The following is a 17,270-nucleotide window of genomic DNA, read 5'->3' on the forward strand; positions in this document are numbered from 1 at the left end:
GCTTTTCTCTAGCCAACAGGTTCATTGCACTTATATGCAATGCGTAACATAGGAAGGTACTTAATTTACATTAGGTTTGCTATCTGTGTTCTCATTTTTAATGCTATGTGCGAATGAGAGAGAGGGTGTCATTCTTTTTGAACAACTTCAAATTCAATAGAAGCTTGCAACACTGTCATAAAATACACTGGCAGAACCGCAAGCCTTGTGCAAACAAACGCACACTAGGAAGGAGGCATTAGGGTGATGTTAACCAAAAGGGAAGCCTGCAAATAAACATGCAGTAGAAAATGCTAGCACTAGCTTTATCTTTTAGATCTTGGTATCCCACACTCATTGCGGGTTGAAGGTGCTAGCCAAAGCAATTGATTTCTTCATTTGCAAGGACATGCACCCCTATAGTGTTGGAGAAAATGCTGGATTCAGACAGATGAGTTAAAATGGACAGGAGATACACAATGCCATGTGAACATTTTAGTGAAACGTACATCTCCATGAGAAAACATAATTAATGTAGATCCAATTCTTAGATAAAATAAGGACAGTGAAGAAATGTTTTACAATTGTTGTTCTTTACAGTGTTAAAACTACCATACATCAGTACATGATCAGTTTAACTCCAGTGAATCTTACTGAATCGAATCGTATCGTAATCGTACCGAGTATCAGATCAGTAGTGAATTGAAGTGTATCAAATCATTATTTGTTTAACGGTATTGTTTATTTTATTGTGTAATGCATATCGAGATATGTGTCTGAAAGATGGAGATTAAAAGCCCTAATAATTAATCCAACTAATTATATTAGTTCTGTTAGTTCTTAGCAGTCACAAGGTGCCGAGAATCACATAGCTACACTTACAGTGTCATGTTTTCCCAGAAAATACATGAACCAACTGGTGTTATGTTCAAAATTATCTGATAATTTAGCTTATAGGTTGATTGCCAAGAGAAAAAGAGATTCTCGTGATCACCATCAGCAGCCGACTGTGTCGCTTGTGTGCAGGACAAACAGTCTGTATGTCCTGAGCTGCTGATTTATCCCCTTTTGCCTCGTTTGGTTTTCTTTGGTAGTAACAAGACTGACTTTTGTGTGGTTTGTGTTTTGAGTGGTTCGATGTGTTTCTCTTCAGGTGAACCCCGGCAGTAAAGCTGAGAAGGCCTCTCTTCAACCTGGTGACGTAATCATGGAAATAAACGGAGAAAATACTGGTGACATGCTGAACGTAGAGGCGCAAAACAAAATCAAGAGCTCCAAAACACAACTGCAGCTGCTAGTCGAGAGGTAACACACAATGCCGCAATACATGCACAACCAAGAGCTATAAGAAACAGTTGGAATTGCATGAATGCTAATGAATTCATGAGCATTTTAAAGAATGTTTCTAAAAACAGTGTGATCATGTTGGCATTAAATGACACACCTATCCAGGTCATGCCTATTACGTACTACATTTTTGCTTCAGTCTGATAGACAGTTGAACATGCAGAGATTGAAAGTGTAGATGCAGTACCTAAAACAGGAATGTTTTCAAAAAGTCTGCTACACTTCACAATCTCTGTTTTCCTCCGTCTCTCTCTTTCTCTCGCTGTTTCATCTGCTCTCGCTTGTTTTGTTTTCTTCCTCTGCCTTTGTTTTTGTGCAGTCTACCTCTAAATTTGCTCTAGAGCTCTTTTATTGTTCTCTGTACATTTCCTTCCCCGCTTATTTGCATCAGTTGTGTTCCATTATACACTATTACTAGGATGATCATGCCTAGTCAAGTACTCACAAGTGACAGCAATGATCGATCACATAAGACATGGCCATGCTATTTAAAATTTTGCAGCTTTAGTCTTATTTTCCAACTATTCAAGATCATTAACATACCTAATCATTTAAAATTTTGTGAGATTGGGCAGTGTTTTAAAGAATGTTCCCAAATACAGATGTGTGTTTTTAATTACAAAAATGTGGTCATGTTGCCAATAACAGTCACACCTTACCCAGGTCAAGCCCGAACATTGATCCGAATCAACATTCCTGAAACTGAGTCTCACTGGTCACATTGGCATAGGGTTGGAACTTATTATTTAGAGACTTTACAGATGACAATTGTTTAAAAGTCAGAGGCAGGAGCACTGGAGCCTTTATTTGATGCCAAGGCTGTAGCAAGGGCTTATTAGCTATGGCCACAAAAATGTGCAATGATGTGTGGAAACTGGGAAAATTGAAGGGGAAAAATAAAAGTGTAAAGGGAGAATTATGCAGTGCAAAGTTGCTGTTTAGGTATGCAACTAGTTCAGTGCATCACTTGCCATTTAAACACACATTGAGTCAAAACAAAGCTTCGAATAACTTTTTCTTTCGCAGCGCATACAGAACATTGTTCAGGCTTTTCATCATTCAAACACGCAGCCTTCAGTGTGCAGTTTATTGGAACACTTGAGTTTATCATCTGCATCTTCTCCATACTTAATTCTGCATGCTCTGAGTGTTATGCTGATGTTCTGGCATCTTGAACTGACCGACTTGGTCAAGAATTTCATTCTTTCATTTCCCAATTTCCAGATGTTTCTCTTGTCCTTCTTCTTTTTGACTTTAGGCTTTGTCTTCCTGTTGTAGGTGTTGTACTATGTGCATGTTCATTCTGCCCAAAAGATGTCAACTAGGCATGTGCAATAATGTTTCTTTCCCTGCTAAAAAATTTTATTGTCAGGAACCAATACCATAAGAAGTTCCACCAGTTCAGGTTTAAGGAGAGTAGGGGACAATTTAATAATATTGTCAGTCGAGAACTAATCCGCAGTAAACAGTTAAAAACAGTACATTTTCTATATAATTCTTTTGCAAATTGTTTGCCTAATGTCTGCATGGCCGTCATTTCTCTGTTTATCTGCTTGTTTTAGGTCAAAATTCTCTTTTAGCCAACAGCTGAAAGTGCTGTTTGTGGCCATTTTCTGGCAAATTTAATAAAAATATATAACTAATGTTAAATATATTCTTGTGTAATGTTAGCCAAGTTGGACATACATTGATGAATTTTATTTTACATTAATGAACACAACAAAATTTGTTTGCCATGACAGAAAGCGAGAGCACCTCATGAGTTCAGTCAAAAGCATGTGAGATTGGGGAAAGGGGGCAGGGCTTCCGGGTAGTGTTAGTTAATATTGTAGAGTTCAAAACACCTGCTCAAATAATTTCAGATTCATAGGTCATTTGGCTCATCGCCCATTTTATTGGGGAGAAAAAGACTGCTATTTTGGCATATTTTGGCATGATAACTCATACTCCAGTGTTAAACTGAGGAGCTCTTATGCAAAATGCATAAAGGTTGGCAGATCTGGAAATAAAATAACATCAGAATATGCATATGAAGCAGTTTTGTCTGTTATTAATCTGTCAAAATGACTAAAATTCCCACCTTAACATATATAATTGATTAGCATATGACTGAATGCTAGAGATTGCTATCCATGTCACACCCATATTCAGACATTTGATTTATGCTGTTATTTTCTTTCCTAATACTGTTGAGGTATTGCCTATTGTATGTTTGTTTATTTTTCACCCACTTTAGTCATCTCACAATGCGCTGTTTTTGTAGGCCTCTCCCCTATGGCATGCCTGTTCCACCTTTCAGGAAAGGCTGAGCATGCTTTTGCAAAGTTATGTGAGGCATCCCTGTGAACCAGGCAGCAATGTGCCTCATGGTGTTTGAATGAGAACACAAATCACTGCACATACACAGCATTTTGTGTATAGGGACCCCTGCCCTACTGTTCCTCCGCCCAGGAACGAGAACAATTGGAGACCTCCTGGCCTCTAGAGTTCTTTGACACTTTTATGAAGCTGTCCTTTGCTTTGTTTGTTTTCCTTTTTCACGCTGAACTTGTATGTGAAGTACACACACTGGCCTTCCTCCTGGTATTCAAAGCCTTATGCACACATACACATTTGTTCATTCAGACACATTCCTTGTCTATCTGTACAAAAACACACATCTACTGTGAATGCATAAAATCCGAAGTGAAAGCTGAAGGGTGTATAAACACACCCATGCACTCCCTGCAAGTGGATTTTTCTGTGCTGACCTCATGTCTCTATCCAGTCCAGAAACAACACCGTGTGGACAGTTGCACTCCGGTGCAGTATGTGTGTGCATGTGGGAGTCTGACTGGCCGACTCTATTGCTTTGCCAGTGCTACTTTCTCGAGTGCATAACAGTATTAACAGTAAATTCCATCTCTACCTGCTGATTGAAGATGAGAGGGGTGTGATGTTCTCTAACAGCTCTCCAACAGTCCTCTATCTTCATGTGTGTCATGATTTTCAAGGTCAGCTTGGCCATTCAATCAGCTGTTCAGTTCCCACTTTTATCACACCACAAAAACGTGACAATCTTATCAAAAGTGGCACTAAAAGTTCCTGGCTTCTTAGAGTTTATTCTAAAAGCCATATTTATGAGCCTGCTGAGAAATCCTTAAATTTCTTAGCTATGGAAAAGGGCTTCTTCCTTAATTCGATAGTCACTCCAAGACATTAGAATCCTCTACTCATCTGATCCATCTGTTTATCCTCTGGTGTGCGTTTTAGCTAGCATGCTAACACCAGCCTGTTCGTGCCTAAAGTGTTTGGCAGGCTAGAGAACAAAACACAGATAAATGTAATAAAATACACACAGATGTCACAAATCTGCAAGTAAAAATACACACAGTGGAAATGACCAGAAGTGATAGTTTTGTTCTCTACACTGTATTTTAGCTACCTTCTACTGTAGAAGTAGTGGGATAGTTTGCTTCTGTTGGCCTCAGAGATGCTCAGAGCCTACAAAGCTGATCATGGTGAGATTACAGCATTGCAGCTGAGGTTTTGCTTTCATCTGGTAGTCAGTAACTGTGACAGTCACGTTCTTGTGCTCAATAAGGTTTTTATTCTCAAAATAATTCTAATACCGTGGACTTCAAGGCATTTTAAGTATGTAGTATGTACAAAGTTAGACACTTCAGCTGTGTCACGAACTGCACTACCAAAGGAAAGTTTGTCAGTACACCGCTGGTGTCATTGTTTGGGTGCATTATGCTGTTTTTGGGATGCAACCTTGAATTCTCTCAGAAAGGCACTCATGCTGCCTTCTTCCACAAGCAGCTTGTAATCACATTTTTCTGCCAGAAATGGTCAAACATTCCTAACTCTTGCGTCCAGCAGTAATCCAACCTTTACGTGAATTGTAAGCATCAATCATTTAAAAATTTTATGAGTCAGTCTTAGTGTCCAGAAGATGTGTCAGAAGACTGCATCTAAGTTTATGCAAGTTTAAGAGCTGCAATTAATGCTATACTAATGCTTTGTGAATTACTATTACGTTTAAAATATAGGTGTCTAAAATGCTCTTTTTTGTGAATGCAGCCCCTGTTATTCTTTGAAAGGATTTAAGTCTTTAAAAATCTCACACTGCATGTTTTCCCACTGTGTGTTTTTAACCTTTGCTCCCTGAAACGTTCCGCCTTGTTCATGTGGCCTTAGTTTTGTTGAGACATCTGTCCTCAGCTACACAAGACATTTCCATCACCTCACATACCCAGTGTGGAAAGTTAAGAGCTTTCAGCCAAGGTCTTTTATGTGAGCACTCATCAGTCAGATAATGTCCAACAAAACATGATTAATTAAACAACGAAACAATAAGTGCCAAAAACAGCATCCAACAACGGTACAAATTCTTGGCCTGAAAGATGGATGCCATTGAATACTTCATATTAAAAGTGGTCTAATCCCACCTGTTTCAACAGCTGGACTATGTAAAGAGCACCGTTTCTAATGGTGCAGATAAGCAGTGACTGGCTGGTCCATTCCATGAAGTGGAGTATTAATGGAGCCTGTCCACAGAGGCAGCTGCTTCTGAGCCTGCAGCTTTGATGTTTCAATGCGGAGCATGTGCTTTTAACACTCGCCCTCATTCCTGCTCTATCTGTTTCACGCTCTCACCTCTTCTCAGATGCTTGGTTCCCCCTCGCTGTTCACGTATGAGACGCAGGTATGAAGGAAATTTTAAAATGCCTTTGCAGTGCATTTACATGCTTTGGGGCAACAATATATGTGTACTTGCTGTCTATAAATGTGGTCTTCATTACTCAGAGGAATTTTAGAGTCATCGGTTATACATGCTCTGTTTTTGACCCTTTTGCAAGTTATTTAAAGACAAACTATGTGCCATGGCATTTGATTATCTAGCTAGTCCCAGTTTCTGGCACATGGTTGTGTTGAGTGCGTTTTGTACACTTAGCTGGCCACAAGTCTCTGAATCTTGAAGACAGTAGTCAGCATCATTTTTAAAAATTTTATTTAAAAATCCATTAGTTACAAAAAAACATGGTCAAGTCAGAAGCACAATCAGTGAAATGTCCTGTTCCAGTGAATGTAGCCACGGTTAGTGCCAGAAAGTACCAGTCTCTCTCGCTCTCTCTCACTCACTCAGACTCTTCCTTGTTCTGCAGGAACAGTGTATTCTCTGGCCATGACCTGTCATTACTGGTCATCCATCTGCTAAAGTTCAGAAGTCAAAGGTTAAAGGCTAATGAAGATAATGAGTGTGATAATTATGGATATTATATTATTAAGTTTATGGACTTACCTTGGAGGCACCATAACCTGCATTGTTTTGCAATGGTAAGAGTTGGACTGGTCAGGTGCTTGCACTTGCGCTTGTACTTGAGAAATCATCGTAAATGGTGGCTTTTTTTTTTTTTTGGTCCGCTTTTGGTCACATTTTTATTGTATAGAAACAAAAACCCCCACCTGCACACCGATCATGTCTTTGTAGGCTTAAAGACTAAAAGGTTTACCTGGTAGTGATGGAACTCCCCTTCACCACCAAAGGTCAGTCAGTAGGGTCAGGGGGTGTTTAACAAATTTAAACATACTTGCTCATAATTTTGTTAGCCGGAGATGTCACGTCATGTGTTATGCTGACTCATTAGTTTGTAGATTAGATGGTTAGAGTGATCATGCACCAACCACACAGGAAATCCTCATTTATTTATCAAAAGAACATCTGCAGCACCATGCAGTTCAATCAGATTTCACTCTTATAAATAAATGTGCCAGAAAAAAACTCTTTAGGTGCCCCAGAAGAACCTTTTTAGGGTTCACAAAGAGCTTTTTAGACCATGATTTAACCTTTTCTGTTGTTTCCCACCTCAAAGTTCCATCCACATGATGGTAACATTTTTTGGTGGGATTTATTTATTTTTTTCAGTTCTCTGCAGCACCTTTCAAAAACAAAAAATGGTTCTTCTATGATATCACGATAAAGAATGTCTTTTTTACCCACAAGTCTCTGAATCCTGAAGACTGTAGTCAGCATTATTTTTAAAAGTTTTATTTAAAAAAAAAATGTTAGTGGCAAATAAACATGCTTAAGTCAGTAGCAGCATCAGTGAAAATGTCCTTTTCCAGTGAACGCAGCCACGATTAGTGCCAAAAAGTACCAGACTCTCTCTCTCTCTCAAGAATAACTGCAGCTCTACTGTCTAATGGTAAAGAACACATTAGCTCATTAGCTCACATCTCTGTTGTCACAGCTGGCTCTCAGTTTCATATTTTCCCCAGACCTCTCTAAGATCGATGATGTCACACGGCAGAGGGCCATGGTAATCCTAACACCGACGACCTCAGAGTCAAGTGAAAAGGGCAGCTGAAGTTTGAAGCCCTGCATTTCTTTATAATGGTCCAATTTCAATATCAGACAGACTACAGACCAGTTTGACGTGATCTTTTTATCATTACTGGACTATATGAATAAAGCTGGCTTTACACTGTATGATTTTCAGCCGGTTTTGCTGTCAGAAATCGCACATCGTCAGAGAATTCTTTGGTCGTAAGAATTCGGAGAGCGGAGGTTTTAGAATGTATAATGTGATGTCAGAAGTGTGGCAGTGGCAGACCGCTACTACAAGGCTCATCTAAATGCCAGTAATAGGAAGACCCTATATTTCCATAATAGTCTTGCAGAAGACATTCAAAACAAATATGGAAGTAAAAGAAACATGCTAACTGACCGAACAAAATATTTTTGTTACCTCAAGCTAACTTTGAAGAATGTTTCTGTTTATGCGAGCCCATTTTCTGTACACTTGCACTGATTGATGCAAGCAGAAGTCATTTTTACTGGTCTGTCATTAGAGGATCTTTGTGATATATTCTGACATGGAGAACACGTTACCACACAGTCTGTTGTAGAATTTGGCAAGTATTGACTTTTAAAAGTGAAGTAGAATAAAGTTGAATGAAACATGTTCAATTGAAGCCAAAGAAATATGAAATCAGTGTGGATTCACTGGGAGTTGTCTGCTGTGACCAAGGATATTCAGACTGACCTCTGAGACGTTTATGCTCATCTGTCTCATGGCTGTATTTGGTTGATTTTGGCAGCGTGATTTGTCTTACATCGCTGACCTGACCTTTTCAAACTTTTGAGCATTCCATGTGTGATTTCCAAGCACATGGTGATCGTTAGCTGGTTCTCCGGCTCTAAATCACGAAGCAAGTTTTGAAGCAAGGTGCCATTGAGAAACATCTGAATTTATGGCTGCTCTTCCTTCTGGTGCTTCCCTGTTGTGCAGGAGCAGTGTATTCTCTGGCCTGACATTCCTGGTCATCCATCTGTTAAAGTTCAACAGTCAAAGGTTAAAGGCTAATGAAGATAATGAGTGCAATAATTATGTAAGTTTATGGACTTATCTTGGAGGCACCATAACCTGCATTGTTTTGTGATGGCCAAGAGTTGGCCTGGTCAGTTCTGAACTTTTTTAGGGTTCATAAAGAGCTTTTCAGGCCATGATTTATGTTGTTTCCCACTTCAAAGTTCCATCCACATGATGGCAACATTTTTTGTGGTGGGATTTATTTTTTCAGTTCTCTGCAGCACCTTTCGAAAACCAAAAACGATAAAGAATGCTTTTTCCTCACGTTCATTTTTAACATGTTGCATCCTTTGTATGGTTCTGGCTCTATGCTCTCACATGTTCTAGAAGGTTCTCAATTTCTACCAAAAAGTGTATCAGTAGAAACCCAAACTAGCTATACAATCCAAAAATTTCTAAGTATGCTCTAATGTACAGATATGATTTTTTTTCCCTCATAACCATCAGTGAATCACATCTAGCTAAACATAAAACAAGGAATATGACCGTGACGTTATTCAGTTTCCACATCCACAGCTCCACCTCAAGCCACATCAGCCTGAGAATCACTGAAGGTGGACGTTTCAGTGGAGGGAAGGAGGAGTTTGTGTTTGCTTGAGAAACTGTCAGGAGTATTATAAGGTTTGATTAAGGTTCAAGGGTTGACTTTTTTTCAGGAGCGCTGCAGTAAAATGTCTCATTAAAAGTGGCACTATTTGGAGAGAAACCTCCATTCCTCATCCCCCATTACACTCTCTGGCAGCCTGAAGTGTTCTTGATGAAGTGTACATTTCAAAAGCTCTTAAACTAGACTGCTATGTTGGAAATACTCACATATTGAATCCAAGATGTGTTTTCCATGATCACCTGGAAAATTGGTTGCAGAGACTTTTTCTCTAACTTACTGAGAGTTGACTGTCGGCAGACAAATTGCTGCTTGGATGCTGAAATTTATTTTTGTGCTAGTTGTTTTACTTTTATTTCTCTTCCTTGAGTAATCTATGACTAGTTGTTGAAAATATACTTTTCATGGGTTTTCCATGTTTCTGTATGTTGTTAAAATTTTTGCAAGTATCGTGATGTGTTTTTGCCATATCACCTACATCTACTGTAAACACACTCAGTCTCTGAACGATAAATGGAGATCTGTGGTGCACCAAGATCGCTCCAGGTCTGCTGAATCGTGCCCTTGTGCAGCATGCTTTCCCTGAAAATAGAAAAGGGCTTTTTGTGCTGTAGAAGCCCAGCAATTCATTTTAAGGCAAATAAACAGTCGCAGACACACTCTCTGTGTTGTGTTGACGGCTCAGACAAGCCTGTGTTGTCTTCCATCATGTCTGATTCAATTCACTTATTTTCAGTTCATCTACCTTTTCCACATTCCATTAAATACAACTTTCTTTGTGGGTCATTTGCAGCCCAAGAGGTCAGATGGAAAAGTTACCACTCTGGTGTTACTTAAGAAAAGCGTCATGGAAAGTCTCTGAAGCCTATTGTTTGGGCTTGTGGTCAGTCAGTAGCTAGTTATGGAAAGATTTGTTAGATGACACTGAAAATCAGTAATAGTGAGGCATTTTTAATAATGTTAGTGTCCTTTAGAATGCATAACTCATACATTTGTTGTTGTCTTTCTCTCTACAGGCCAGCCCCTTCGAGTCCTGGTCAAACCAACGGGATCAGTTCCACAGAGCAACTGGTGGGCCGTTTCCAGGTCAGTGTCCAGGGAGATCCGCTGGTTGCCCTTTGTGATTTGACAAAATCTCTTTTACAGCCAAAATAAACTCTAAATTTAGAAAACAAGCATGTAAAACGTTTTGAAGTCTTGCGTATCCAAGCCGCATTCCGTTTTATTGAAACTTTTGTCTCGGATTGCATCCTTGTGTAAAAGCTATTTAGAAATTGCTGGTTTGGTGATCAACAGTCTAAAGTGCAGGATTTCGACGGCCTGTTGTGTAATTTGTGGATGAGCGTAGACACATGGCAGAAAAACCAAGGCCTAGAGTTTGTCCTGAAAGTCACACTGGCTGTATACCTACATAAAAATATTTGCAATATACAGTTCAATCTAAAGTGATATTTAATTTCTTTTCATTAATTTAAAGGTAAGGTTTGTACTAGTAATACTTGTTATACTGTATACGTCACTATTTTTCTTATTTTCATTCACTGACCTTATGAAAGAGCTGAGATAGATGCATCTTGGATTAAAAAACCTTTTTCGTCTGCCCCTCAGAGGTTTGTTCTGGGGGATATCATTGTCAATTCAGATTAGATTTATGCACAACACAAGAAAAGGTTTGTTTCTCATTAAGGGGGGGAAGATCGCTACCTGCTGAGCTGTGACTTATAGACTGTCAGGATGAGCTCAAATGAAATGTAGTAATATGAGATGAACCTTTTTTTTTTTTTTTTTTTTTCCCCCCATGTGTGTTGTCAAAACTGTGCATGTCCAAGGAACCTGAGAATGAAAGAAAGCTGATAATGTTGTAAATTGTCAGCTGGTGTTGTGCTCTGTGTAACAGAATGAGAATGGTGAGCAGCAAGGAAGGAAAGAAAAGCACTATAAATACGTTAGCACTAATGTTCATATTTTGTGAATGATAATTTATGCATTATGTTGTGGTAAGAAGTAAACATTATATCAAAGGCTATACAAATCCAAAATCAAGATAACATCAAGATCCATGATGAATTGTTTTTTTCTTGAATTGAATTCAGGGTGGGGTTTTGAGGCTCTTACACTTATGATGACGCAGTTATCCCTTTGCTTCTGTAGGAAACCCTGCATGTGAGGGATGAGAACCAGAACTACAGAGAGTACTCCATCTCCAGCCCAACATCTTTCTCTCCAGGCCCATACTCCCCAGAGCCACCCTCCAGCCCTGAGCGCAAGGGGGGCAGGATCACACCCACCATGAAGAGGTAGAAACACAACACACTGCTGCTATTCATATAGCCATACACTTACCTGAATTATTAAAATAAGAGGGATATTGTGGTCATGGGTGTCAGCTTGAGCCACTGAACTTCTGAACGACTAACTATGGGAAACTTTGTCCAAAAATCAAGGTATGTCTCAAGTGTAGCTCCTCCAAAGAAAGTCTTGTTACCAGTGTTTTTTTTTTTTTTTTTTTTTTTTTTTTTGCTCCTTTGTCTATTACTAACTGTTTCCTGCTAATTTACTACCCTGGCACGTTTTGCTTTTTCTGAGTTTCTCCCCTAGTAAGATTAATAACCCAGGAATCTGGAACGCAGCCACACGTTGCTTGGTCAAATATGCTGCCGATATGTCTATGATTAATGCTTCATAACTGTAATTACCTCAATGAGTTTTGAGCTGTATAAACAGAACGTTTGTTTCAATAACAGAGCAGCCTTAGTTAGGAAAATATGCTTCTAGTCACATAGAGCCTGTTATCTTGATTGGCACTCAATTTCCTAAAGTTCATTTTAGCCACTGTTAAGAAGAGATGAAGTTAAGAGATTAAATATGCCAAACATGTTTATTCTAGCCCTAGTGAAATTGAAATTCTTCTTAAAGCAGTAATGCAATTACATGATTAAACCTAGACTGCTAGTTTTCAGTTCTGAAGTGTTCTTTAATGTAGCGGTTCTCAAACCTTTTGCAGCCAGGGACTCTTTCAGCTGTAAAATTTATTCTGTGGACCCCTTGTTACATATTTATTTCAAGAACATAATCCAACTATTCAGATATTAAGCTTTTTTTCAAATGCACACAATAATATTTTGGCTATTTATCAGAGGCGTAGAGCTTTTTATTCATGAGCTTTCCACTGACAGAACACATTATGTCCACATTGACATTATTTATAGACCGTCTTGTTTTTGAATTCCAGTTCCCATTCTGACCAAAAACCATAAAAACACAGTAATAAATATAATAATACTGATAATGTTGGGTTGTGATTTCCACCAGTGTACCAAAAAAAAAAGTGGACAACCTGGCTATATTCCCGAAAGTGTAGAAAGAGCTTGTTTCTGAAAGTCTTATTCTTGAGACTGGTACAAGGGGGCCAACTGGGGGGGTGGGGCTAGGCCCCCAAAAAACGCCCTGAACCCCCCCAACAGCGTAGCCAGCATATGTCACAAAGAGGATGCCATTAGTGAATGAGAATCCAGCAGCGGAAGCAGTCGTGAGAACATGTTGCTGCACAGTCAGGTTCCCTCCGTGGGTAGCAAATGCTGGTGCACAGCTATTGACAATAATTGAGATAAATGAGGTTGCATATGGCACTAATCTGCATGTGTTAGACCTTGGATACTTCATGCCAAAAATAAAAGCCCTACTACTCACCATGCCCTCAGTATTGAAAAGACCCCTAACAGTTTTGACTTGGTACCTGTGCCCTGATATTTTTAACCGGAGGTGACCGGCACCTGAGAAGTGCGGCATGCTGGCTCGACAGGAAACCACCGCACGTTTGCCCAAGACGAGTTGAATAGTTCTTAATTTTTGAAGTCAAAATTGCATCTGTGTTGGCCAACATTTCATTGACTGGATATTAATCTGAGAAAGGATGTAATGTAGCTAACTATCATGTGAGTACTCTCATTTCTGTGTACATATCTGCTAGCGAATCTATGAATGACTAGACAGATAGGTTAACCAAGTTGTAGATTTGGCTGGTTTTTATAAATAATCCCTTATGCAAAATCTGCTCGTACTGAGACTCTATCCAGTCTCACTCAGAAGAGGAGAAGTTCCAGTTTGAGTCTGGTTTCTCTCAAGGTTTCTTCCTCCCCATCACACACACATAGTTCTACTTTTGGTATCCTAAAATTAGTACTGTGTCAATTGAGCTTCAGAGGGACTTAGGCACATTCCACATGTTAGTACTTGAGAGAGAGACAGGTTTGATTTGATTTACAGAGGGATTAGGGCTAATGTAATAAGATATGGATAATTCAGACATAGTTCAGTTCCAGCAGCTGGAGTTGGAACAGTCTGAGCTGAAAAAAGCAGCAAAGTCTGGGACACCAATTAACTACCTAGATTACCATCCGAACATCTTTACCTCGACAATTTCACACTGATACACACCTCCAGGTTTCACCAGCTGTCATGTGACTTTTATAATGTTATGGATGTGTAGGTTCTCCTCATTAAGAGGTTGGACCACAAATCCAGTCTCTGTGAATTGATAACATGGCACATTTATAATGACTTGAATGAAAAAGCTTCTTAGACATGTAACAGTTCTGCCTGAATGACTTGAAATGACTTTCTTTTCTTGTGCTGAAAATCAACCTAACGTAGTATTTTATTTATGTACCAGCAATCTGTTTCACTTTAGCTCCAGTTTTCGTTTAAGAGGAATTAGCATGCTTTAAACAGTCATTCTTTTCACTTTTAGCCCAGTGTTCCCTTCCTGGACTCCTGAAGAGAAAGTCACCAGTCACAGACTGTCCAGGCCACTTTCTCAGGTAGGACACCACTACACCTGCATACCTGTGCTAGTCTGGACTAAAGCTAAGCCAATACACTTTAATGCCTTAGAGCTTATGCCAGAACAGAAAAGTAGGACATGCAAATTATCCCTTTAGGACTGTTTTCAAAATCCATTCATTGCTTTTAGCAAACCAAACTGGTCAATTTATGCTTGACCTTTGTGTGATGGTTCAGTGCAGCTGAGGCACCTTATTGTATGTTCGTAAATGGATTAAATTTCACTTTGTAAAGACAAATTCATGTGTTCATGACAGGGATGAACAATAAATCATAAATCTATTAGCTAGCCCACCAAGTAAGTGAAAGCTCTAACATGCTGCTCAGTCCCATGTTTTAGTTTCCAGGAAATCTAACTAGGCTACAAAGCAATAGCTAGCATAATGCAATAAAGTATGAAAAGCTAGTTAGCTAGATTAGTGTTTTAATACAGACGCAAACACGTAAGGGATGACGCAGTGGTGTTTCAGAATGAGCAGTACATAAGCTATAGTTACAGGATTGAGGTGTGTCACACCATGTTTAAACAAACATACCAACTGAAGACTTTTTTGAGAAAGTTAATAGCAAGTGGGGTATTCTCTTTCTCTGGCTGCTTTATGGGAGAATAAACAACACTGTTGACCACTGCCTACTGAGCCTAATTGTCCACCAGGCAACTATGCATAAAAAAATAATAGTCCAGACGTGTAATCTAGTAGCCCAGGCTACTGATTTGTCCACTCCTGCATATTGTTTATCTGCATATGACCTCATGCGATTTAGTTTTTTATAGTGTTCATAAATAATCTTGCTGTGATGCTGCCTCATGAATGCCAGAGCTTTGGAAACCAAGAATGTTGAGAAAATAAAAATACAAACTTCATCCTTTTATCATGTACCCCGCTCCACAGGGTGGTACATCTGTAAACTTTGGAAAGGTCATTTCATCAGACTGGCAAGCTGGAAAAGATTAATTCAAAAGATCATTGTGAGGAAGAGGACGATTATACCAGGGGAAACAATGAATTTGACCTGTTTAGTGGCTCCACCAAAATGCATAATTGGCATTTAATATGAACTGTTGTTTGAGTACATCTAATGAGCTCCCTAGTACATGATGTGCTAGTAAAATTTACAAGCTAGTAGAGAGAAGGATATATGTTCAGCAAAGAACAACAGAGAGCGAGAGAGAGAGAGACAATGTTGTGTTTCTTAAGTTAAAATAGAGTGAATTATGTTGTGGGAAAATTCATTTTGAGATATGCAAGTTATGCCACATCAGCCTGACTCCCACAGAAGTCTGTTCAAGACAGCTGACAGAACAGGAAAAAACATGCAGGGCCCTTTGATGGCTGATAGCATTCCAGTCATGTTCCAAATGCTGTGGACACTGGATAAACATACACTCGGTGACACGGCTTATTAAACTCTGTGACGTCCCAAATCCTTTGGCAGAAACAGTAAGACCCTTATAATGGTGGCTCTTTTGAGTGGTCATGGGAGGATTCGACATCAGTTCCCTTGCACTGGTGTGTGTTTGTCCAAGATCTTTAGGATATAAACATGTAGTTAAACATGTGATGCTCAACTAGCAACCTGAACGAGCCTAGTTGAGAAAGGGGTCAAGTATATCAGTCATCTTTCTGCGGAGTGATGCATAAAGTAATGCACGTACAGGTCAAGAGCTTCAGTTAATGTTCACATCAACATCAAAAAGGGGAAAATATGTGATTTCACTGACTTTGATGGTTGTTGCTACCAGATGGGCTGGTCTGAGAATTTCAGAAACTGCTGATTGCCTGGGATTTTCATGTACAACAGTATTTATACAGAGTGCAAAAAAAAAAAAACATCCAGTGCATGGCGGTTCTGTGGTCAGAAAGAGTATGGCCAAACTGGTTTTACAATAACCACTCTTTACAACCGTGGTCAGCAGAAAAGCATCTCAGTGGGCATAGGCTCAACAAAACTGTAAAATCAGATGTGGTATTCTGCTGTTTTAGCCTATCTGCCTCAAAGTTTTGGCCTATCTGCCTTGGTGTGTTGTGCATTCTGTGATGCTTTTCTGCTCACCACGATTGTAAAGAATGGTTATTTGAGTTACCATAACCTACCTGGCAGCTCGAAACAGTCTGGTCATTCTCCTCATACCCCTCTCATCAACATGGCGTCATCATCTGCTGCTTACTGGATGTTTTTTCTTTTCTCTCAAAACGTTTAACATGAAGGAGGCTGTTACTTAAAGGAGACTTGTACCCTAATCCTTTTTTGTTTGTGTTGAAAGGTTGTCTGACATCTGTTCACCCTAATTAATCTGCTTAGTAAAAACCATTCAACCGACAGTCCTGAAAGATCACACCTCTTGACGTGTGATCAGGTGGTGAGATCAGAGTGGCTCTATAGTTACAGCATCGATGTGCGTCACACTACCGTGAAAGGATATTAAGTGTAACATAGTTATATACCAAATGAAAGCTTTTTGTTTTGCGAAAGACAGTAAGAAGTAATGTTTGTTTTCTCTCTCTGGTTGTTGAACCTACTTGTCTGCCGGGCAACTATGAATAAATAGCTAATAGCGGGGGATCAAGGAACATCTGATTTGTCCGCCCCTTACAAATAAAATTAGTGCCATCTTTTGAAAATATTATGTTTTTGCATTGTGATGTTCCTCAAACATTCCCAGTTACACAAGCACTGAACACTGTTAATGTTCCTACAGCACGTTGCAGCAGCGCTGTAGGAATGTTTATAAATGCTGTGGACTGTAACAGTCATCTCAGTGACCATTAATCCAAACCTGGGTCTTGCAGTAAATCTGAGCTCACACATCAACTGACCCCTGCTGTCCGTTCAATTACTCCACAATTTACTGTCAGTCCCAACAAGGGTGAGCACCCTCTTTATTATCCCTCCGTCAGCAGCATTGCTGTCATTCCTCTCGCATCCCTTCATTCCCAGTGATGACCAGGGTATAACAGTAATGTGTTTTTTGAAGGGGGCATTGTAGCTTTGATTGTTTTGATGTAGAGAGATGGAGAGAGTAATGCTGGATGTCAGCTGGATACTGAAAAGCCGAACACAATGTCAAATAAGGTGACCGATGCTATCTGTAATGAACATGGCGCTGGGAGTTCAATCTTCATTATCAGAAGGAATGT

The 17,270-nt window shown here is 39.5% G+C and overlaps 1 protein-coding gene across 6 annotated transcripts in view; it reads left to right on the forward strand.

The window, feature by feature from the left end:
• The window catches only part of pdlim2 (PDZ and LIM domain 2 (mystique)), a 62,214-nt gene that overhangs the window by 19,171 nt on the left and 25,773 nt on the right, over positions 1-17,270 (forward strand). For all 6 annotated transcript variants that reach the window (XM_053236374.1, XM_053236375.1, XM_053236371.1 and 3 more), the window contains 4 exons: positions 1,133-1,284; positions 10,305-10,374; positions 11,440-11,585; positions 14,039-14,108. In XM_053236374.1, coding sequence (XP_053092349.1) covers positions 1,133-1,284; positions 10,305-10,374; positions 11,440-11,585; positions 14,039-14,108 — 438 coding nt within the window. The remainder of the gene's footprint in view (positions 1-1,132; positions 1,285-10,304; positions 10,375-11,439; positions 11,586-14,038; positions 14,109-17,270) is intronic.

Source organism: Pangasianodon hypophthalmus, chromosome 8 (genome assembly GCF_027358585.1).
Source record: "Pangasianodon hypophthalmus isolate fPanHyp1 chromosome 8, fPanHyp1.pri, whole genome shotgun sequence".
Taxonomy (NCBI): domain Eukaryota; kingdom Metazoa; phylum Chordata; class Actinopteri; order Siluriformes; family Pangasiidae; genus Pangasianodon; species Pangasianodon hypophthalmus.